This window comes from Manihot esculenta, chromosome 5 (assembly GCF_001659605.2).
Source record: "Manihot esculenta cultivar AM560-2 chromosome 5, M.esculenta_v8, whole genome shotgun sequence".
NCBI lineage: Eukaryota > Viridiplantae > Streptophyta > Magnoliopsida > Malpighiales > Euphorbiaceae > Manihot > Manihot esculenta.
In genome coordinates, this window is record NC_035165.2 from 4,137,954 (window position 1) to 4,158,143 (window position 20,190).

The 20,190-nt window shown below is 35.8% G+C and overlaps 2 protein-coding genes across 4 annotated transcripts; one reads left to right on the forward strand and one right to left on the reverse strand.

Annotated features, from left to right (window-relative positions):
• Positions 1 to 1,689: 1,689 nt before the first annotated feature.
• Positions 1,690 to 6,042, reverse strand: LOC110614633 (transcription factor UNE10). Of its 2 annotated transcripts, none has more exons than XM_021756226.2 (6): positions 5,687 to 6,042; positions 4,964 to 5,588; positions 4,740 to 4,844; positions 3,946 to 4,011; positions 2,152 to 2,481; positions 1,690 to 2,066 (listed from the first exon to the last, which is right to left on the reverse strand). In XM_021756226.2, the coding sequence occupies exons 1-6, from the start codon at positions 5,785 to 5,787 to the stop codon at positions 2,055 to 2,057; spliced, it is 1,239 nt and encodes a 412-aa protein (XP_021611918.1). In that variant the 5' UTR covers positions 5,788 to 6,042; the 3' UTR covers positions 1,690 to 2,054. The 2 variants fall into 2 exon arrangements, with proteins under 2 accessions (XP_021611918.1, XP_021611917.1); XM_021756225.2 differs by having other exon boundaries at positions 1,690 to 2,043; positions 5,687 to 6,041.
• Positions 6,043 to 11,159: 5,117 nt separating this feature from the next.
• On the forward strand, positions 11,160 to 14,126 carry LOC110614607 (F-box protein At5g51370). Of its 2 annotated transcripts, none has more exons than XM_021756178.2 (2): positions 11,160 to 12,677; positions 13,405 to 14,126. In XM_021756178.2, exons 1-2 carry the CDS (start codon positions 11,466 to 11,468, stop codon positions 13,474 to 13,476), a joined length of 1,284 nt encoding a protein of 427 aa, XP_021611870.1. In that variant the 5' UTR covers positions 11,160 to 11,465; the 3' UTR covers positions 13,477 to 14,126. The 2 variants fall into 2 exon arrangements, with proteins under 2 accessions (XP_021611870.1, XP_021611868.1); XM_021756176.2 differs by having other exon boundaries at positions 11,253 to 12,703.
• Positions 14,127 to 20,190: the final 6,064 nt, after the last annotated feature.

Sequence of the window (20,190 nt, forward strand, 5' to 3'; positions counted from 1 at the left end):
TCAGCCTGAAGTCATACTGTTTGATGAAAAAAAACCAAGTTACGGCCTTACTGAGTATCTATCAAGCCCGCTGGCAATGGGTAGGGGAGAACAATTCATTCATCGGACAAAAGTGCCCTAATTTTAAAGATAGTGATGTCAGAGTAGTCGCGGAAAAAATTGTAGAAGAAAGAGGAAGGGGTAACAGAGGACATTAGACCTACTACATTGAGAATTCTAGTAGAAGCTATGAAAGGGGTAAGACGTGCTTCAAATTGGGAAATCAAGTAATACAGAGAAGAGAAAGAGCGAAATAACATAATGAGCAAGTGGAGGGCACTTGATGATGGCCGAGTTTTGGACGCCCAGGTCTTGGCAAAGCTCGCGTTAGAAAGACTGGATTTTAGTTATATTGGGACCCAATGTATAGGCCTATTCATTATACAAATCCAAGACTTGTCCCGACAAGCCGGGCTGAGTGCGAAACTACACGTTGAGGCTCTAGCCTCTAATAACTATTAGTCGTGGGATAATAAACCCTATAATGTCTAGGATTGTGTTCAAGTGGTAATAGATGGAATTAAATGGTTGTTTGACGGTAGAAAAAGATGCAGTACATCCATATATACTATCAGCACGAGTCTGAGCTTTAATCGGATATCAAACATCAAAATTAATTAAAATGTAAATATAGATGCTCAATAATCAATGATTGTTATTTTAAAAGCATATGCAGTTAAAGATAACAATGACTCTCTAATTGTCAATAATTCAAAGAAATAGACATGGAGAGGGACAAGTGATTGAAATGAGAGGAAGACCCGGACAAAAAAAAAAGGGAAAAAGGAAATGAGAGGAAGATGGAAGACAAAAACTGCTGAAACAAAAAGGCAATAGATTTGATGTTAAAGGAAAAAAGCGAAGCCTGTGATTATGTTAGAGTCCAAGCGTTTCTCGCACTTTCATTTATTATTCAGCATAAATAAAATCACAAAGTGGCCATATCAATTTTGATGTATGTTGAAAAAGTATGTTAGCTTTCCTTTTTTATATAGATTCATTAATTTAATTGGGACGCATAAAACCCATCTTTTTTTATTTTAATATTATATATATTTACTTGAGAATATCTTTTTATTATAAATATATATAAAGAAACCCAAGCCAACATGTATGTATGGGGAAAATGACGTCATTAGTTTTAATCATGAGCTGAAACTCACTATTCCTTGGAATTTTGCTTATATATATATATATTGCTTAAAAAAGGAGTCTTCCACACAGGTGCACAACGCTCGGGGTTTATGGACAAAATCTGTGTGGTGACATTGAATCCAATTTGACGTAAGACCATCCAATCATTTATATGTTTATCTTTTTCTAAACATTGCATGTTACTTGCTTTCTTCCATTGCGTGCATGCATGATTTTTTTTTTCCCACATCAAATGAAGGAATTATTCTTATGTGATTCTTGAACAGATTAAATTTTACTCAATCTCCATAATTATTCGCTATAATAAAATTATGATTATATTTTAAAATTTCTAATTCAATTTATTTTCCTCTAATTTTCTTTTAAATTGTGCTCGAAAAAGTTGCAAAGAATGTTATTATATAAAAAAAATTCAAGATATGTATAGCTTTTAATTTTATTTTTTAAATATATAAAACAGAAAAGGTACTTCTGCACTATAGCTAGGCCGCAAACTAAAGAATGAAAATTTGGAAAAATAAAAATATCACACGCAATACAGGTATATCAAACTGGGGCTTACATATCCAAACAAGCATCCATTGATGCTTGCAGCTAAGCATTTTGATAAACGTAATTATATTCATATACTCAGAAGCAGTTGAGCACAAGCTTTCTGGAAGCATGAGATCTATGCTTCATTTTTTCACAAGCCCTGCAGCTTCAGCTTTTGTTTTACCAACTGAACGAAGCCATGATTACGCAGACTTATATATAGCTTAATTAGCTTTTGGAGCTAGAAGCAGGAGGTTGCTGTTGCAGCTGCTGGTATATGGCAGCCATTCTACTGTAAGCATCCATGGTCATAGGCTGCAACAAATTTACATGTTTACCTAATGAACCAACGAATCCAAAAAATTACAGGATGATAGATCAAACTCTGTTAATTAAGCTACCCTTTAGGAGTGAAGAGCCTACCTGTGACTGGCATGCGAGGAATGCGGATAATGCATCAGGCATAGCTGTAGTGCAAGCAGATTGCAAGCGGTCAGCCGATGCATCCCAGGAAGCCATGGGCATGAAAGCGGAGGGATGAAGCACCGGAGAGATACCAGCAAGATTGAGACAAGCAATTGAGTTCATGTCCATCACACCCATTCCCATATTCATTGGAGATAACATCGACATTTGCAGTTGTTGTTGCATTGCCATTGGCAACATCAGTGGCATTCTACTCATCATCTGGACTTGAGATTGCAACTGTTTCAGATATTCGATCACTTCATCCAGCATCGAGGCTTTGTCCGTCTAAAACAAACCAGGAAAAAGGCTTTTATTATGTGATCTTAGCTATAGCATACATCTCTCTCTCTCTCTCAAACCAAAAATTGCTATGAAATTATTAGTTTCCCTTTCTTCACAAATTATATATAAAAAAAGGGTCCAATTCTGAGGAAACACAGGAGCATCAGGGCCTACAGTGGAGATGAGTTTATGTAGGAGAAGGTGATTGTCTCAATACCGAACAGACTTCTGTCAAGTTGTCCCCATGGTCAATTGGGTATGTGGATTATAATCAGTGGACTAGTCCCAACACAAGCACAGCCATTTCCCATTTGATTGCCAAAGAATCTGGACCACAACTTTCCCTATTTGAGTATTGGTGAGTAGTGCAATTCCATACGTGTACTGACAATTTTTACTGGCAAAGGTGACATGTCAAATGTCACCTAAAATGATTTGATCTTGTGTCAGGATAAAACAGTAAATAGATATTTCTGCCAGTCCCAAAGACTGTACTTGCTGACAATTTGACCCTACAAATGGATGATGCCGACGCTCGTCCACTCTCGCAAGTGACTCTCTGATTCCTACTAGCTAGGATTCCGCATAGGGTTTCATCCTCTTCCAGCCTTTCAGGATAATGCTAATTTCCTATTTGTTATTAATTAAGGATCTGTTTAAAGTTGATATTTCGTTCCCTTTTTTTTTTAATAAAATATACTATTTTTCAATGTTACTAAAAAAATTTATTTATTTTTTGAAACTTTTATTATTAAATTAACTTGAAAAAATAATTTTTCAAGTAGATATATTCTTTGAAGATGAAGAACTTCAAAAAATAAATATTCTTAAGCCCACAAGTCAGAATAAATGATGACCAAGTGGGATCGAATGACAGTGCATTTCTTTTTCTTTTTTTCCCACTTTATAATTTTGTTTTAATCTGTCTGTATAACAAGGAATCTTAGAAATTTAAGTAATTAATTGAAAAAATGATTAATCATCCTCTCCTGTCTCCATTCTTCTTCTCCTACATCGATTCAAAATCCATCATCGCCGCCAAGAATCTTAATGCTTGACCATCCGATTTTCAAGTTCGAGGAGGAAGAGTTGAACTCAGTTGTGTTGGGTTTGGTACATCTCCTATAGGCTACATTGCTTCCTAGGTTTGGATTGTTGTTTGTGCTTCAGCTTGATTCTTGTGGGAATACTTGAGATCTACAGTTTCTTAGTTTATTTATGATGATATTTTGTTCGTGATTTGTTATTGATTATGAAATACTGAATTTGGTTTTTGAGATATTCTTATGGATGATTAGCCATTGAAATTGTTATCTCTCTTGTGTTCAGTAATTAATCATAAGACTTAATAAATTAAATCAAATAGATTTTAATTTTACTCCAATGAAAAAAAAAATATATATATATATATATATATATATGAAAGAAATGAGAAAATTTATAAATATATAGAAAAGCTACCAGTACCTTACTAGAATTTGGGACCAGCTTCTGCAGTGTCTTCATCCTTTGGTTTATCTTCTCTCTCCTTTTCTGTCAACAAATAAAATGGGGGAGAAGTTAGTGACCAGAAAAGGACATAGTACAAGCAATGATGATGATAAGCGAATTAATGAAAATGAACTATTTAATTTCCTCTGTGATTAATTCATAATATCAGACGCTGTAAAAGCAACGCCACCATTTATTTTAATAGTATAAATATTCAAAAAAAACCCCAAGAAAAAATAATCACTATTTGTTTGATTGTGTTTCCACATACTAAAATAATTTCTTATAATAGAATCAAAATTCGATTTTTAATTTTAAAACAATTTTATTTAATAATTAATTATGGCGAATCTCATATGAGTATTATTGTAATTAACAGTTAATTTTTTTAAAAAATTATTGTATTTTAGTAAAATATAATTAAATATATAACTATTATATTAAAGTCATTAAAGGTGTTGATTTCCATATAAATTTGAGGATGATTGATATTAAAATTAATAATTTCAGAGCCGAGTAATGTATAATTCCATGAATATAAGGTTGACGGAAACATGCGCCTCCTGAGTGGTCAAGCATGGCAGAAGCCCTACCTGACTTCATTAAATGAAATTTAAAGTCAAGCAGCCTTCTTTTTATGACTGTATTCTGAACGACTACTATAAACGTTGACCAACATGATCATGAATGAATCAATTCATTACACTTTTAGCATAACCCTTTTACACACTAATCATACAATAACCTATTATGAGCGAGAGAGAGCATACACGTTCAGATTGGTTATGAATGGCCGCAGCCCTACTTCTTTTGGTTGAAACGGAGGACTTCCCGTTTCCTTTCTTCGCGTCCTCCTCTTCATCGCCTGCATCCCTCTTTGCAACCAGAAAAAAAAAAAAAAAACGTAAAATAAATATAATACTTTTTTACCCAATAATTAATTACTAAAACAAAACATACGATTAAAACAATAATATAAAATAGAAGATGTTGCCTGAAATGGTCCACTGTGATAAACGGAGTCGTTCTCATCTTCGGTGGCCGTCTTGGTTACCGGCCTGCCGCAGCTGGTGTTTTCCTGCTGACTATCTCTTCCAAAATTTTCGCTGCCACTAACGCTTTGCCTGCTGCTCCACTCGGGCACCACAGAGACACGCGCCACCCTCGGGCGTTTCACGTGGACCGTAGCTTCCTCGTCCTGAGTTGCAGCTCGGCCGCTACACGACCCCACGTCAGTTGAGGTTCCCACCACGCAGTTGCTTGAGCCCGGCACGGAGTCCATCACGTGCGTGCTACGATCCTCAGGCCGGTTGGAGCAAGGGACCGTGGCGTCCATAGTCATAGTAGGGGAGGCCGCAGTTCGTGCGGGGTTGTGCTCGAACCATGGGACAAGCTCTTGTGATCCACATCCACAATTCTCCAAACCAGGCTTGCGTTTGGGCAAGCGAGTAGCTTGATTGACTATGGATTCGAGGGTTCCATTGGCGCGTGGCTTGTCCCAGGTGCACTTGGAGGGAGAGGTGGAGGCCATGGGTTTGGCAAGCAAACGCGGTGGACCTAGTCCGTGCATGGCTAATTGGCCGTTCTCCCATGTTAGCTCCGCTACTTCGTAGTCTAACCTGTACGTAATTAACACGACAAGGAATCAACATCCCATAAACCCACAAAACTATATATGAATATATGATTTACAGAGAAGATAACAAGAGAAAAATACATGAGGACGTCAGGCGCGATTGAATTGGAATGGGAACGAAGGGATTGCTTGGCAAGAGAGGGATTATCGTGGAGATCCCAGCTGGGAACACATTGGCTCATTGTGTTAGAAAGAATAGCTTTGAAAATGAAAGAAAGAGAATGTTATATATTCTTGGTTCAATTTGGTGTTGTTTTGATGCGGTTGAGAGCGAGGTCGGTTTTGCTTTCACATTAAGGTTGTGGTAATGTGGGAATGGAATCATCATAGGATAGGAAGAAAGCGTAGGCTGGGCTTTACTGTGAAAGATAAGAGCATTTTGGAGTGGAGAGGATGCAGATATTCTGGTCCATATGTGGTAATCCTGAGAGACTTTCCGATTGCGGTATTAAATGAGGACAGAGTGGTGGACCGTCTGCTGCCCAAACAACTCCTTATCGTATACTAGCAACTTCCCAATCATATGATTGCCGTACATTAATGATCTAAATACTACATACTCCAATACCCAATAAGCAAGCAACCCAAAACAGATAAAAAAAATAATTAAATGGAAAAATTGTGGGGGAAACGAAAAAGAATCCGTAAAAAAGAAAAAAGTTGAGTGGTGGCAGTGTAGGGGCCTGGAAGGAAGTGAAGGGATGAAGTAGTGAGTGGGTGGGTTAGAAAGTGAAATGTTGGAGTAGGCTTGTCGCACGTTTAATTCTGTTGTAGTGGATAAATGATAAATCCAAGTCCAGTTGACGCAACAGAGAGACGGTTCTTCTAAAATCATCGCATCAACATTGCGACGCCACACCCTCTTTATTTATGCGGTGCCGGCCGTCAATGGTCCCTCTCTCTGTTTCAGTGGGAATTCACTTCAACTTGTTTTTGGTTTTTGTGGCCCTTTCAGAGTATCTTTTCAGTTGGAAACTGTCAGCTACTGTGCATGTTTTCCGTATGCATCATGTCTCATCCTTTAAGGTCTAATTTTTTTGGTGCATCCCCTAAGAGAATTGGAAACCTATCTTATTAGGGAAGGAACCTACAGGAATGATGTTAGAGTCTTGAAATGGATCGAACTTTCTGATTATGATTATGATTATAGTTGAAATAGAATTTTTTATTTATTTTTTTATTTAGTTGTTGCATTTAAATACAAAATGAAAATATTCATCTTCTAGAAAATTAATAAGTAATATGAAGGATAACTCTTTTACCACTAAGACGAAATAAAAACTTATTTACACTATTTATATTATGGGTTAACCATAATAAATATGACTCTTAAACATATGGCAACAATCAACAATTTAAAGAAATGACAACTGAAATTTAGAAATAACATTAATTTAAAATAATATTGATCACAAAAAAAAAATAAAAAAATTAAATATGTATTCAATAATATTTTTCAAAGCCTCATCCCAAAATCAAAACGTTGGACTGCAGGACGATTGATGTTAATTTTGGTAAGTTGTAACTAATTAGCTGTTTATGGTGGTAGACAACCATTGATTACTTTTTTTTTTTTCTTAATTCAATTTTCTTCTTGAGCAACTTATCTACGATATAAATATTTAAATTAGAATTTTATATATCATATTAAATTTATTTTTTAATATAATAAAAGATATGAATGTAGAACATATTTCTCGGTTGACGTTTATTTTTAATAACCAAAAAAAAAAAAAAAGGGCGTAGAATACTGACAAGGAGGGCCGACGGGGAGTAATGGGTTTCTTGTTGGTGGGCCGACGGGGAATAATCAAAAAGCAACTGCAGAGTGAGTTTAGTATTATCAGTTTCCTTTTAATTTTCATAGCTTTTTTAAGTGTGTACAATGCTTTTCATTTTCATCAGCCTTACACGGTTTAGGAAAATGATTTAAAAAAAGGAAAAAAAAAAAGACCTTTTAAATTAAAACAGAGGTTTGCATTTTAACATTCCCACATTGAAAAAATAGGAAGGGTTTATAATATTTAGTTAATTATTTAAAATTGAGTAAAAAATGAGTTAAAATTTTATTTAATTTAATTTTAATCAGAGTTGTTATTTGTATTATCTTATAAAATATAAGATAATTGACGATGTTTTAATAAATTCAACGACAATAACACTTTTTATTAACTCATTTTCACATGTTTTATATTTTTTTGTTTTATAATTTTTTTCGCTTTATATTTTTATAGATATTAAAAATATATATTTTTTATTAATTTTTTAATTATATTTATTTTAAATTTATTAAATTTTATTAAATATTAATAAATATTTTAAAACATTTTTTAAAAATAAAATAAAATTATAATAAATTAATTGATATATCAATATAGTCTTTAAAAAATAGATAATAATTTTAAAATAAATAGGTAAAAATTATAAAACGCAGATAATAATTAAAACTGTGCGCATGATAGCCTATGATAATATGCAAACAAACAACATCTGACCTTTCACTTGACAAATTTAAACCTTTATTATATTTTATTATTCTAATTCATTTTAAATTTCATTTATTTCTTATTTAAAATAATAAATTTTATGAGAATTTAAATGAATTTAAATTTTTTTAATATTTATCTTTAACAAACACTACAAAAATTTTCAAGATTACTAACGGATTTTTCCGTTGGTAATCCTGTAAAAATCCGTTGGTAAACGAATTACTAACGGATTACGATCCGTTGTTAAAAAGCTCGTTGGTAAATTTTTACTAACGGTTTTGAAGTCCGTTAGTATTACTAACGGATTTATTAACGGAATTTCCGTTAGTAATACTAACGGATTTTAAATCCGTTAGTAAATTGAGAGAAAAATAATTTACTAATCGATTTTAAATCCGTTGGTAAATCCGTTAGTAAATTTATTGAAAATTTAAATACTTTTAAAATAATTATTATTTCAATTAAATAATAAATTTTATTATTAATATTATTTTTTATTTATTATTTCAATTAAATAATAAATTTCATTATTAATATTATTTTTTATTAATTCAATAAGATTTAAAATTATATTATTATTGTTATTAAGTTTGTAATTTATGTCCAATATTTATTAGAAATATATAGAAAGTAGAAATAAGAGAAAAGTAGATGAGAGAAAATGATAAAAAAAAATAAAGAAAAAAGAGAAAAAAAAATGATAGAAAAATAAAAATTATGAAAAAGAAGGAAGAATGAGAGTAGAGTAAAAAGATGATAGAAAAATGAGAAAAAAAGAGGAAATGATTAGAGAAGAAAATAATAGAAAAAGTATAGATAAAAAGAAAATGATAGAAGAAAATAATATGAGAGGAAATAATATGAATGATAATTATAGAGAAAATTAAGAATAAGAGAAGAAAAGGAAGAAAATAATAGAAAGAAAATAGAGAAAGTGAAAGGAAAATTATGGAAGAAAATAAAGAAAATAATTGAAGAGGGAAGAGAATGAGATAAAAAAGGATAAGAGATGAAAGGAAAATAATAGAAAAAAAAATGAGATAAGAATGTGAAATGAAAGAAAGTAATAGAAAAAGAAAGAAAATGAGGGAAAGGGAAAGAAAATGGAATATGTAAAAATGATAAAATGAATGAATGATAAAATGAATGAATGATAAAAGGAGAAAAGTTTGTATTATATTTATAAAAGTAGATCATTAACGGATTTATTAACGGATTCAAATCCGTTAGTAAATTCTGAAAAAAAAAACGGGCTTTTTCCCTCTAAAAATTACTGACGGATTTGAATCCGTTAGTAAATTTTGAAAAAAAAAAAGAGCGGGCTTTTTGCCTCCAAAAATTACTAACGGATTTTCAAATCTGTTAGTAAATCCGTTAGTATTACTAACGGATATTTATACGTTATTAATCCGTTAGTATTACTAACGGTTTACCAACGGATTTGAAATCCGTTGATAAATTTTTACATAAATTTTTTTATATTAAAATTTACTTGAAAATCCGTTAATAAATCCGTTGAAATTACTAACGGATATTCATCGGTTAGTAATCCGTTAGTATTACTAACGGTTTACCAACGGATTTTAAATCCGTTGCTAAATTTTTACATAAAATTTTTTATATTAAGATTTACCAACGGATTTTTAAATCCGTTAGTAAATCCGTTAAAATTACTAACGGATTTTCATCCATTAGTAAAATCCGTTGGTAAATCACAATTTTTTTGTAGTGAAAATTAAAAACGTAAAAATTTAATTTTATGAAAATTGATTTTGGAGTAAAAATAAATATTGCCAAAATTATTTAATTAGCTTTTGAAAATTTTATTTTTTATTTTTTTATTTCAAGTTTGTTTATTTTTTTAGAATTTCATTCAACATTAAGTACTAATATTTAATACATTTATAGTTGATATTAAGAAATTTATTATATTATTTTATAATTTTTTAATAGTAAAATATTTTTGTAAAATTTTGATTCCAAAAAATATTTTCAATGTAAAAAAATAATTGTTATTTATAAAATAAATATATGTACAAACTTAGAAATAATAAATATAATAAATATAATAAAAAAATAAATCGATTTGAATTTATTATTAATTTAGTTAAAATAAATGAATTTAATTCAATTTTATTATTTTAAAAAATAATTGCAATTAACTCACAAAATATTAGTGAATACCTTTATTATTATTATTATTATTATTATTATTTTCTTGGTTGCATAATCATACATTCAAAATGCTGTTCAAGTTTTGTTGTTTATTTTCTTTCTCCTTTTGTTTAGGATTGTGACAGGAATATCAATTTCTTTCTTAAAAAATAATTATCATATTTGTATATTACTCTAACATATTTTAAAAATAAAAATTCTCGAAACTAATTTTAATAATAATGTCAAATATATCTGTTTATATTTATATAATTTTCCTATATTTAAACGTTATTAGACCACAATATTAAATATATTTTTTATTATTTTTATATTTAAAATTTATAAGAGTTATGAAAAATTATATTTTTCAACTTTTTATCTAAATACCATTACAAAAATCTTCTACTATTAAGATTCTGTTTGTTTTACTTATATTTTCAAGACATTTAAAAAATTTAATTAATAAAAATATTTAAAAAAAAAATAAATTATTTGGATGTGAAAAAATGGATTGGATTTCTAATGTCAATAATTGCTTACAACACTTTAGAGATGAAGTTTGTTTGAATCCAATTGTTTTGTAGTAAAATAAGGAGTTTTTTATTGCCTCACAGATAGATCCAGAAAAATGTCGAGAGGAATTTTAAAAAAGAAAGAAAAAAAAGTTTCCAAGCGTTCATTATCATGATTCACAAGTCTCATATGAGAATTGAGACAGATTTTTCCCTATTTGTATGAGATGAGACAGATTTTAAATGCTTTAGTTATCTACACTTGAAAATGTGGGGAACAGAATGCTGTTTTCAAATTATCATTTCAAGCTTTAAATGAAATTGCACCCAATTCCCTGTATTCACCCACTTTCCTTCATCTCACTAAAATCCTATACGTGTCCTGTAAGCATTTCTGATGATGATCTTGAGAACAAGCTGCAGATACAAAGATCTAATCATAGTCTCTTTCACATTGAATTACTACTAATGATAATCAAATCATTAGCAAATGAATGAAAAAATCAAAATAATATAATTGTGCAGTCCACAAATCCAACCAAAAAGAAAAAAAAAAAAAAATCTTTACGAATCTATAGAGGGCGGGGAATAAAAAGTAACCTGAGAGCAGTAAAGCTCATCGCGCAGTGATGCAGATTTGAAATTAACAACAGTAAACATAGAAAGGGGGAAGTGAAGAACCCTAATCCCCAATCCAAATAAATGTCTCATTCACCGGACAAAACCCCAAGTCCTAACCCTAACCTCAGTCCAAGATCACCTGCATCTTCAAAACGGAGTAAAGCTTTAAGCTCACCGGACTTATGGTTCAAAGTCCAATCGCCAAAGAATGCAGCTTTGAAGATGCACATCAAATCCCTCTCTGCTATCTCATCAGCTTCCCCTCCCTCTGACACTGACTTTTCACTATTAACTGGATTTCAATCTTCGGCACTGGACCCTTCAGTTCCCGATTACACCTTACTCCTCTCCGACGAGCTCCTCCTCCAAATTTTCTCTAGGCTTCCTCTATCCCATTATGTATCTAATTCTCTTGTCTGCAAGCGCTGGTTGTATCTTCATGGCCGCTTGGTGCAATCCCTAAAGCTTACAGACTGGTCCTTTCTTAATTCGGGTCGGATATTTTTCCGCTTTCCCAACCTCACTGAGATTGACATCGTTAAAGCTTGTATTAGAACCCCAAGAAACTCCGGTATTTTGTTGACTCACAAGAATTTGTCGGTTCATATTGATACGCAATTCTCGCGCACGGAGTTTATCGAACAGAATGATCTCTTACCATACGATTTCCTTGATAGTGGACTTCAAATGATTGCTAAACGGTACCCTAATTTGAGGAGAATTTCTGCATTTGGCGCCAGCGAAACTGGGCTGTTGAGTATTTCAAATGAGTGCGAGATGTTGCAAGAACTGGAGTTGCACTGCTGTGGAGATTTATCGTTGAAGGGCATTTCGCAGTGTAGGAATTTGCAGGTAGTGAAATTGATTGGTTCTGTTGATGGGTTTTATACTTCGGTGGTGTCTGACATTGGATTAACGTTATTAGCGCAAGGGTGTAGGCGTTTAGTGAAGCTTGAGCTGTGTGGATGTGAAGGAAGCTATGATGGGATTAAAGCTATAGGACAATGTTGTCAAATGCTTGAGGAGTTTACTCTCTTTGATCATAGGATGGATGGCGGTTGGTTGGCTGCACTGTCATTTTGTAGCAATTTGAAGACTTTGAGGCTGCAGTCCTGCAAGATCATTGATTCAAGTCCAGGTCCTGACGAGCATTTGGGATCATGTCCTACTCTTGAAGAGCTGCATTTACAACAGTGTCTGATGCGGGATAAGCCAGGAGTGAAGGCGCTATTTTTAGTTTGCGAGGCTGTTAGGGAGATTGTTTTGCAGAACTGCTGGGGATTGGACGATGAGGTATTTGGCTCTGCAAGTCTTTGTAGGTATGAGGCTTTATGAATTGTGATTTTCATTATTAAATATTCAATTGTTTGTTCATTGCTAGCTTCACATGATATCGGTATGAGAATGAAACGGATGATATGAACTATGCCACTTATAGGGACAACTTAATCATTGCAAATTAAATTTTTGTGTTAGCACAGTATCTCTTTTTCATGATATATGATCATTTATTTTCTGCTGTACATTGGTAATTTATATATATTTTTTAAATGGCCATCTTGGAAGAAAAAGTTAGGAGTTATGAAATGTACTCAAAAGTGTATATCCAAACAACTTTTCTTTTCTCAAAGTGCTTTTTGCACTTCAAAATTTCCCTCTACAGTACATATGATTACAATTAAATCGTGCCTATGATGAGTAACTGAGAGAATTGTTGAAATCATTCCGCTCTTTCATAACCCTTGTGCAAATAATGCACCTAATCTAATTAAATGGCTTTTTCCCTTGTGGGTTGCCATTCATTTATAAATATAGCAGTCTTGAAGAGTAAAAATAAGTTCAATTAGATATTCTCTTGCATTGGGATTACGTTAGGCAAGTCAACATACTTTATCGAAAAGGAAAAAAAAAAGAGAAGGCAAGTTGTGTTACATTTGTGCTGTGGCCATTTGGTTTAGTAATTTGGTGTACTACAATGGGATATACACAGCAATTCAGTGTTTTTTTTTCTTTTGAATAGGAGGGTGAAGCTTCTGGCGCTAGAAGGATGTGCATCGCTGACAACAGGAGGTCTGGAGGCAGTTGTTCTTGATTGGAAGGACCTTCAAAAATTAAGAGTAATATCAAGCAACAAGATCAAGGACAGTGAAGTGAGTCCAGCCCTGGCATCTCTGTTCTCTGTTCTCAAAGAACTAAAATGGCGACCAGACACCAGGTCTATCCTGTCCTCAAGTCTTGCTGGAACTGGACTAGGAAATAAAGGTGGTAGATTTTTCAAGGGATTGAAGGGTTGAATGGGGCTCTTGAAGATTCTCCAGCATCTGGGGTTCATTTTGGTGAACATTAATGATTTACAAGGCAGCTGCAAAATGTTTGAGCTATACAGATGTTCTTTACATATTCCCTTTGATTATTTTATCCAATTTAGATGCTTAGCAGTCATGCAGAAAAAGAATTGATAAAGCTTTCCATAAAGAGCCTGGTAATTCATTTAGCGAGTAATCCGAGTTGGTAGGAAAAGTAGAATTGTAAATCTCCTCTTATTATTTCATGAATTATAGATTTCCCTCATTAATGCGCACTGTGCAGGTTCCTAGTATCTGTTTTTGTACCTTATCCATCAGAAGTGAGCAGTCTTATTAGAAGCAAGCACAATGGAGAATATTGATTGGATATATGAATCGATAAATTGTAAAATTTTAAAGGCCTGCAATTAAATGGAACAAATAATTGCTTTCTTTCTTGAGTTGTGTCTGTATAAGTTGCACAGGTGTTTCTGAGGCTTATTACGATTTTGTACAATGAGTTGCTCCTTGCTGCGTATTGTGAGGGGTAATAACGAAGTGGGACAAGTTACTTAAGACGCGCACATTGGTGAAACAAAAGTGAAGGTGTCCTAGTCCTTGTAGGGGAGAAGAAAAGAGATTCTATGGCGTTTCTCGAAAGCTGCTATCCAGTGTTTGGAATTTGCAGGATTGACGACAAGAACTGAATTAACTTAAGTTACTTTTTGCAATTTGATAAATCTTTCTTTTCCTCCTGCTCCATGATAGATCTGGCTTTCTTCTTGGTCCATCATATGGGTCTCTCAATGTTCTATTTGATAAAAGGACCTGCAAAGTAAGGAAAGACGGTCAGGGGTCTACCGGGGATGCCCCGGTTGAGACCCTCCGATGTTTAAGTCAGATTTTATGAATTAGAGTGGTATACTTAGGCAAGAGTTGCAGAGAGGAATAAAAATGGAGTTCAGGAAGGAGAAGGAAGAAGAAACCTCCCCCTGAAGAAGAGAGAGCCCCCTTTAAAAAAGAAGACCCCTCCCAGTCTATAGTGTTACCTGTCCATGTCGCTCAGGCCCATACGTACGGACGTGTCAGACCCCTTCTCCACGCCAGGCGGCCATTTAATTCTCCCTGTCATGCATGCGAACAGGGTTGGTGAGTGATTGGGCCTGCTTCCCTATTGGGCCTGTGCTCGTATCTGATCCGAATTGCCCTGGGTTGCTGGTCCCGGGCTTGTGAAATCAGGCTGTCTTTCGAGCGTATGGTCTGACGGGCTTTAGACTTGTGGCCTTCTTTTGGATCCGTCCTTATTCCTGGGCTAGGAAAGTCAGGCGGTTATCAATTGCCCCTTTACCTCCTCGGCAGTTATTCCATGACTGGCAAGGGGGTAAATCCTTAAACTCTATTCATGACCGTGTGGCCTGAGAACTGCTCTTGTCGAAAGTGTCCTTTCCTTGCCTTTTTATTATTATTTTTTTGTCTCTTTACTTTGATGTTTGAACGTATGGCGATATGGAGATGTGTATTCGATGGTGAATGATATTTCACCTCGGCATGTACCTCATCATTATTTTTCACTTAGACTGTCTTCTGGCTTTGTCAATTTTGCTTAATTGATGGACCAGGCCGGCTCTACTGAGACTTTGCTAGTTGAACTGATCCGGGCTAAGAGCTCGGTGTCTGGTTAAGCTTCTAACTTGCGAGTTTTCCTTATTCTCATGAGGGCATTTCTATTTTTGACTCACGATCTCGTCAGTGTTGCGAGCTCGAAAATATGATACCTTGTTCCTCTTGAGATAACCTTTTGGCAGTTAGTGCGATTTGAGCTGTGTGCTCCACTGGGATAGAGAGCTCGGTCTTTTGTCGTTTTCCTCTTCCTGGGTTATCCTTGTTAAAAATGTTTGTTTATGGTGAGTTAATCCGAGCTGTGAGCATAGTCCTTCGCCTTCATTTATCCTTTTATGTGTTCCTGCATTCGTGGGCCTTTTCATAGAGGGAGCTCGGTTCTTTGTTATTTCTTCTATGCTTAACTTTATTCTACTTGAATGTTTTCATGTCGCGAGCTCATCCGAGCTGGGAGCTCGGTTCTTTGCTTTTTGCTTAGGCTTTTATGCCTATAGCCTGTGACGCTGCCTGTATCGCGAGCTCGGGAGTTCGGAATTTCACTTTCTTCACTTTGGTGCCCCGAGCTCTTTTGTGGACTCGGACTTAATTTCTTGTTTTCTTGTCGAGCCTTATATGGGCTATGTCTCAGTCTGACTGCTTGTTTGTTCGGCTTCAACTTTTCTTTTATAGACTTGTAGCCTCGCCGGTCTAGATATGAGGTCCCTCCACGCTTCTGGAGAGATCGACCCTGGATTGAAGAGGTCGGACTATCTGTTTTGGACTTGACCATACTGCAGTTTGATTCTTTTGTATCCTAATGAGTCGGGGCTTTCTACTGCCCTATTCGGTCTTTTAGAGTGGTTTATTTGGCTTTTTACGTTGCTCCTGTCCCCTTGATTCTTTATCTGAACATTTGGCTCTCGTGTATGTATTGGTTAGTTGGGTTTTTTGCCCCCGAGTGTTTTCTGGGCTGTCTTCCCTCGAGCGTTTTGCGGGCTCTTTGCTGTTTAGACCTCTCTCTAGGCTAGTTGAGTTGGTTTAGTGCTAGCGGTCAATTCTCAAGGTCGGTGTCTCTTAGGATTGCCTCTGATTCTTTGTTTGGCTCTGTATTTTGGTATGCATTTTGCTTAGGATTCGCCTCGCCTTAATTCGGTCTGCCTATTGGATTTACCAGTACCGGGCTCATTTTCTTGAGATCGGCATGGTGCTTTGGCGCCGTGAGCGTTGCATCGGCCTTTAGCAGGTCGTATTGTTACACAATACAGGCGTTGGGGCGACTTAGTTTAATTTCGTTATATGCTGGTTACTTTGCGAGATCGGGGTCTTATTAGCCTGTGATCCGAGCTCCTTCGAGAGGTCGGATTCAAATTTTTTTATTTCTATTCCAGCACCCTCTTGAGGTTAGCACGACACTTTGGCGCTTTTGGCTGTTGTGCGAGATCAAAGTCTCTTTACCTTATGACTCGAGCTCCTTTGGGAGGTCGGAGTTTAACTTTTCATTTATGGTGTCGTGCCCCAATCTTTTATGTGAGGTCGGAACTATGTTCTTATGAGTTGTTTTTGCGTGTTGTCATTGTATACCGCTGTTTGCTGTGAGCATGTGACACCGGAAGATCTTTGGGGATCTCGGTCTTTGTTGCTCCGGGAGATCTTGGGGATCTCGCCGGCAGTTTTTTGCTCCGGGAGATCTTTGAGATCTTCGCCGGCCGTTTTTGCTCCGGGAGATCTTTGAGATCTTCGTCGGCCGTTTTTGCTCCGGGAGATCTTTGGAATCCCAGTCTTGTGCTTGCCTGAGGTCTTTGAGCGAGATTCAGGATTTTTCTGCAAAATAAAAGCTTGCACAGAGCGTATATAACGAGGATGCTTGTTGTTAATTCAATAATATTCATCAATAATATGTCGCACGTGTCACTTAGTTTCATATTTCAGATGAACGTAAATATTTGCTCTAACTAACAATATTAACTCATGCTATTCAAAAGTTCAATAAACAATATTCGCATGCGTAAATTTCTCCAGGATTTTTCAATCTATAAAATGTAAGCTGTTATCAGGATATCTAAACTCATAGAGATATATTTTAATTAAATTTAGTCTTACTATTTACATGCGAAGCATGCCTTTTAATAATCTATGAAATCATTTGTATTCAATAATTTTTAATTAAAAATAATTGCCAATAACTAAAGGCATTCTTGAAATTTAAATTCTATTTTGCCTATTTATAACTTTGCATGCGAATAGTAATCATGACGACAAGAAATTCTTGAGCAAACCCCCACTCCAAACACCAAAATTTGTACTCCAAATACCTCTTTTGACAACGTCACTTGAATAGCACTTGTAATAAGCTAGAATTTCATCCTACTCAATATTTCACTTCTATAAAAGCAAAATAAATAAATAAATAAATGAACCACTACTGTTCAATCAACATGTACCTGAATTTCTTTCCGGATCTCGGAGAAATCATAGAAGCGTTTTCCAGGAAGATGCAGGAACTTGCCCCACTCCTCCTCTGTGGCATCGGCCTTCCTTTTAGTCTGCAACAGCTGCAAAACCAACGGCCGTCGGGTGCAAATATCTTTTCCCCGAGGCAAGAAATCCCTCCCGACAAGAGCTTCCAGCATGCTGGATTTCCCACTGCTCTGGCTTCCAACGACCGCCACCTGCGGCAGCTCGATCGTTGACTGGCTCCCGAGCTGCGCGAATATGTTCTGCAACTTATTCACCATCGGTGTGACTGAGGAACCAAGCGGCGCAGACTGTGATTGCTGCTGCGATTGTGCCGCCAGAGACGACGATGCAGGTTCCTCTGCCATTGACGGATCCATTGGAAACACTAGGGGGTTTTGGAACTATCTTATGTTTTTGAACTCTGTTTCAGAGAGAAATGGAGAGATATGCTTGTAGAGGGGATCTTCAATGTGTGATTGGAGACAGACTGAGGCGACTGGACGAGACGATCATTTTTATCCGACCTGAAATGTGAGCTCGATCTCCAACACGGCTCTGACCTCGATCACAGATCTAAGCTCGAGCACGGATCCGACCTCAACGAGTAATCTAACGCTGTGGTCATCAGATTTGCTGAGTTCCTTTCTGTCTTGCTATTCCGACCAACCAACTTGCTGATTCAAATCTTGAGGGCAGTCTGGCCATCCGACCAGGAATGCGGGATCATCCTCAAACATGGCTTTGACCTCAAGCTTACATCTATCTGACTTCACGATTTCAATCTCAAGCTTGGGTCCGTCGACTATTAAGCATGGGCAGGTATGATCGCATCCGTTGAGCGTGGTCTGCTAGAACCTTCCCACTCAAAAGCTGATCGTCAGGTAGTATCTGTTTTAATTCTTGAAAGTTGCAGTTTCTCCATTTGCCGACGTATGGTGTTGGCTCCATCATGTCCACCCGTCTGCATTGACAAGTGGCGTCGTGCCAACCTCGCTTGTTGGAGTTCGGCCAGGCTAGCAATCTTCTTTATTAGCAACTTCTTCACTAGGTCGACACATCTTTGGCAGCTCAGGCTTTTTCCAACCATGCTATCCCAACCCACCGACCTCTCGGTGCTCCGATCTACGAACTCTGCCGAAGTCCTCAATCAAAATTTGTGCTCGGCAGAGTTTGAGTTTCTTGCTCAAAACCTTCCATGCTCCTCCTCTCTAATTCATAGCAGATCTGCCCATCTAACTTTTACAACAAATGTACTGTTGATCTCACAGTTTCAACAAATATATTCATCATCTGAAGTTTCACTTCGTAAGATCTCAAAGAAAAAGTTAGTAGTAATAAAATTTAATAAATGTTAAAATAAACTATCTAAAAGACTATCAAGATATTCTTGAACCAGCTGGATCTTTCTTTTCAGCTAGGTTATTCAGCTGGGTTATTGTAAATCTCCAGGTTTCTTTTCGCATAAGCTTTCGTACCTTCATGTGGATCTCAATGGGTGGATTTAGGAACTCCGGTGACGAAAAGATCTCCTTCGTCCCCACAGACGGCGCCATTTGATAAATCTTTCTTTTCCTCCTACTCCATGATAGATCTGACTTTCTTCTTAGTCCATCATATGGGTCCATCAAATGGGTCTCTCAATGTTCTATTTGATGAAAGGACCTGCAAAATAAGGAAAGACGGTCAGGGGTCTACCGGGGATGCCCTGGTGGAGACCCTCCGACGTTCAAGTCAGATTTTATGAATTAGAGTGGTATACTTAGGCAAGAGTTGCAGAGAGGAATAAAAATGGAGTTCAGGAAGGAGAAGGAAGAAGAAACCTCTCCCTGAAGAAGAGAGAGCCCCCTTTAAAAAAGAAGACCCCTCCCAGTCTATAGTGTTACCTGTCCATGTCGCTTAGGCCCGTACGTACGGACGTGTCAGACCCCTTCTCCACGCCAGGCGGCCATTTAATTCTCCCTGTCACGCATGCGAACAGGGTTGGTGAGTGACTGGGCCTGCTTCCCTATTGGGCCTGTGCTCGGATCTGATCCGAATTGCCCTGGGTTGCTGGTCCCGGGCTTGTGAAATCGGACCGTCTTTCTAGCGTATGGTCTGACGGGTTTTGGACTCATTACCTTCTTTTGGATCCGTCTTTATTCCTGGGGTAGGAAAGTCAGGCGGTTATCACAATTTATTCATGTCGTTTTCTCTCGTAAATATTCACTTTTTTAAAATACTACTTAAAAAAAAATTAAAATTATTTTTTATATAATTTAGTTATAAAAATATTAACGCAACAAAATAAAAATTTTTTCTAACCGTTTTTTTCAACGCATCTAAAGTGAGAACTTTTTTCACTTACAAGCAATGTTAAGTCTTTTTCTGGGTTTATTAATAAAATTATAATTAAAGAAAACCTTCCGTAAAGCAACGCGCAGCGGTGCAGGCGAGTTCTAAATTTATGGAATCTGACGTGGCTGGTA

Bases quoted from the DNA above. Each gene is read 5' to 3' on its own strand.
- LOC110614633 (XM_021756225.2), bottom strand. From the start codon at position 5,787: ATGAGCCAATGTGTTCCCAGCTGGGATCTCCACGATAATCCCTCTCTT. The intron at 4,845-4,963 runs GCAACATCTTCT...CTGGTTGCAAAG, and splicing joins ATCACAGTGGACCATTTCAG to AGGGATGCAGGCGATGAAGA. The intron at 2,044-2,151 runs GTAGGCTCTTCA...AATTTGTTGCAG, and splicing joins TCCTCGCATGCCAGTCACAG to CCTATGACCATGGATGCTTA.
- LOC110614607 (XM_021756176.2), top strand. From the start codon at position 11,466: ATGTCTCATTCACCGGACAAAACCCCAAGTCCTAACCCTAACCTCAGT. The intron at 12,704-13,404 runs GTATGAGGCTTT...TCTTTTGAATAG, and splicing joins GGCTCTGCAAGTCTTTGTAG to GAGGGTGAAGCTTCTGGCGC.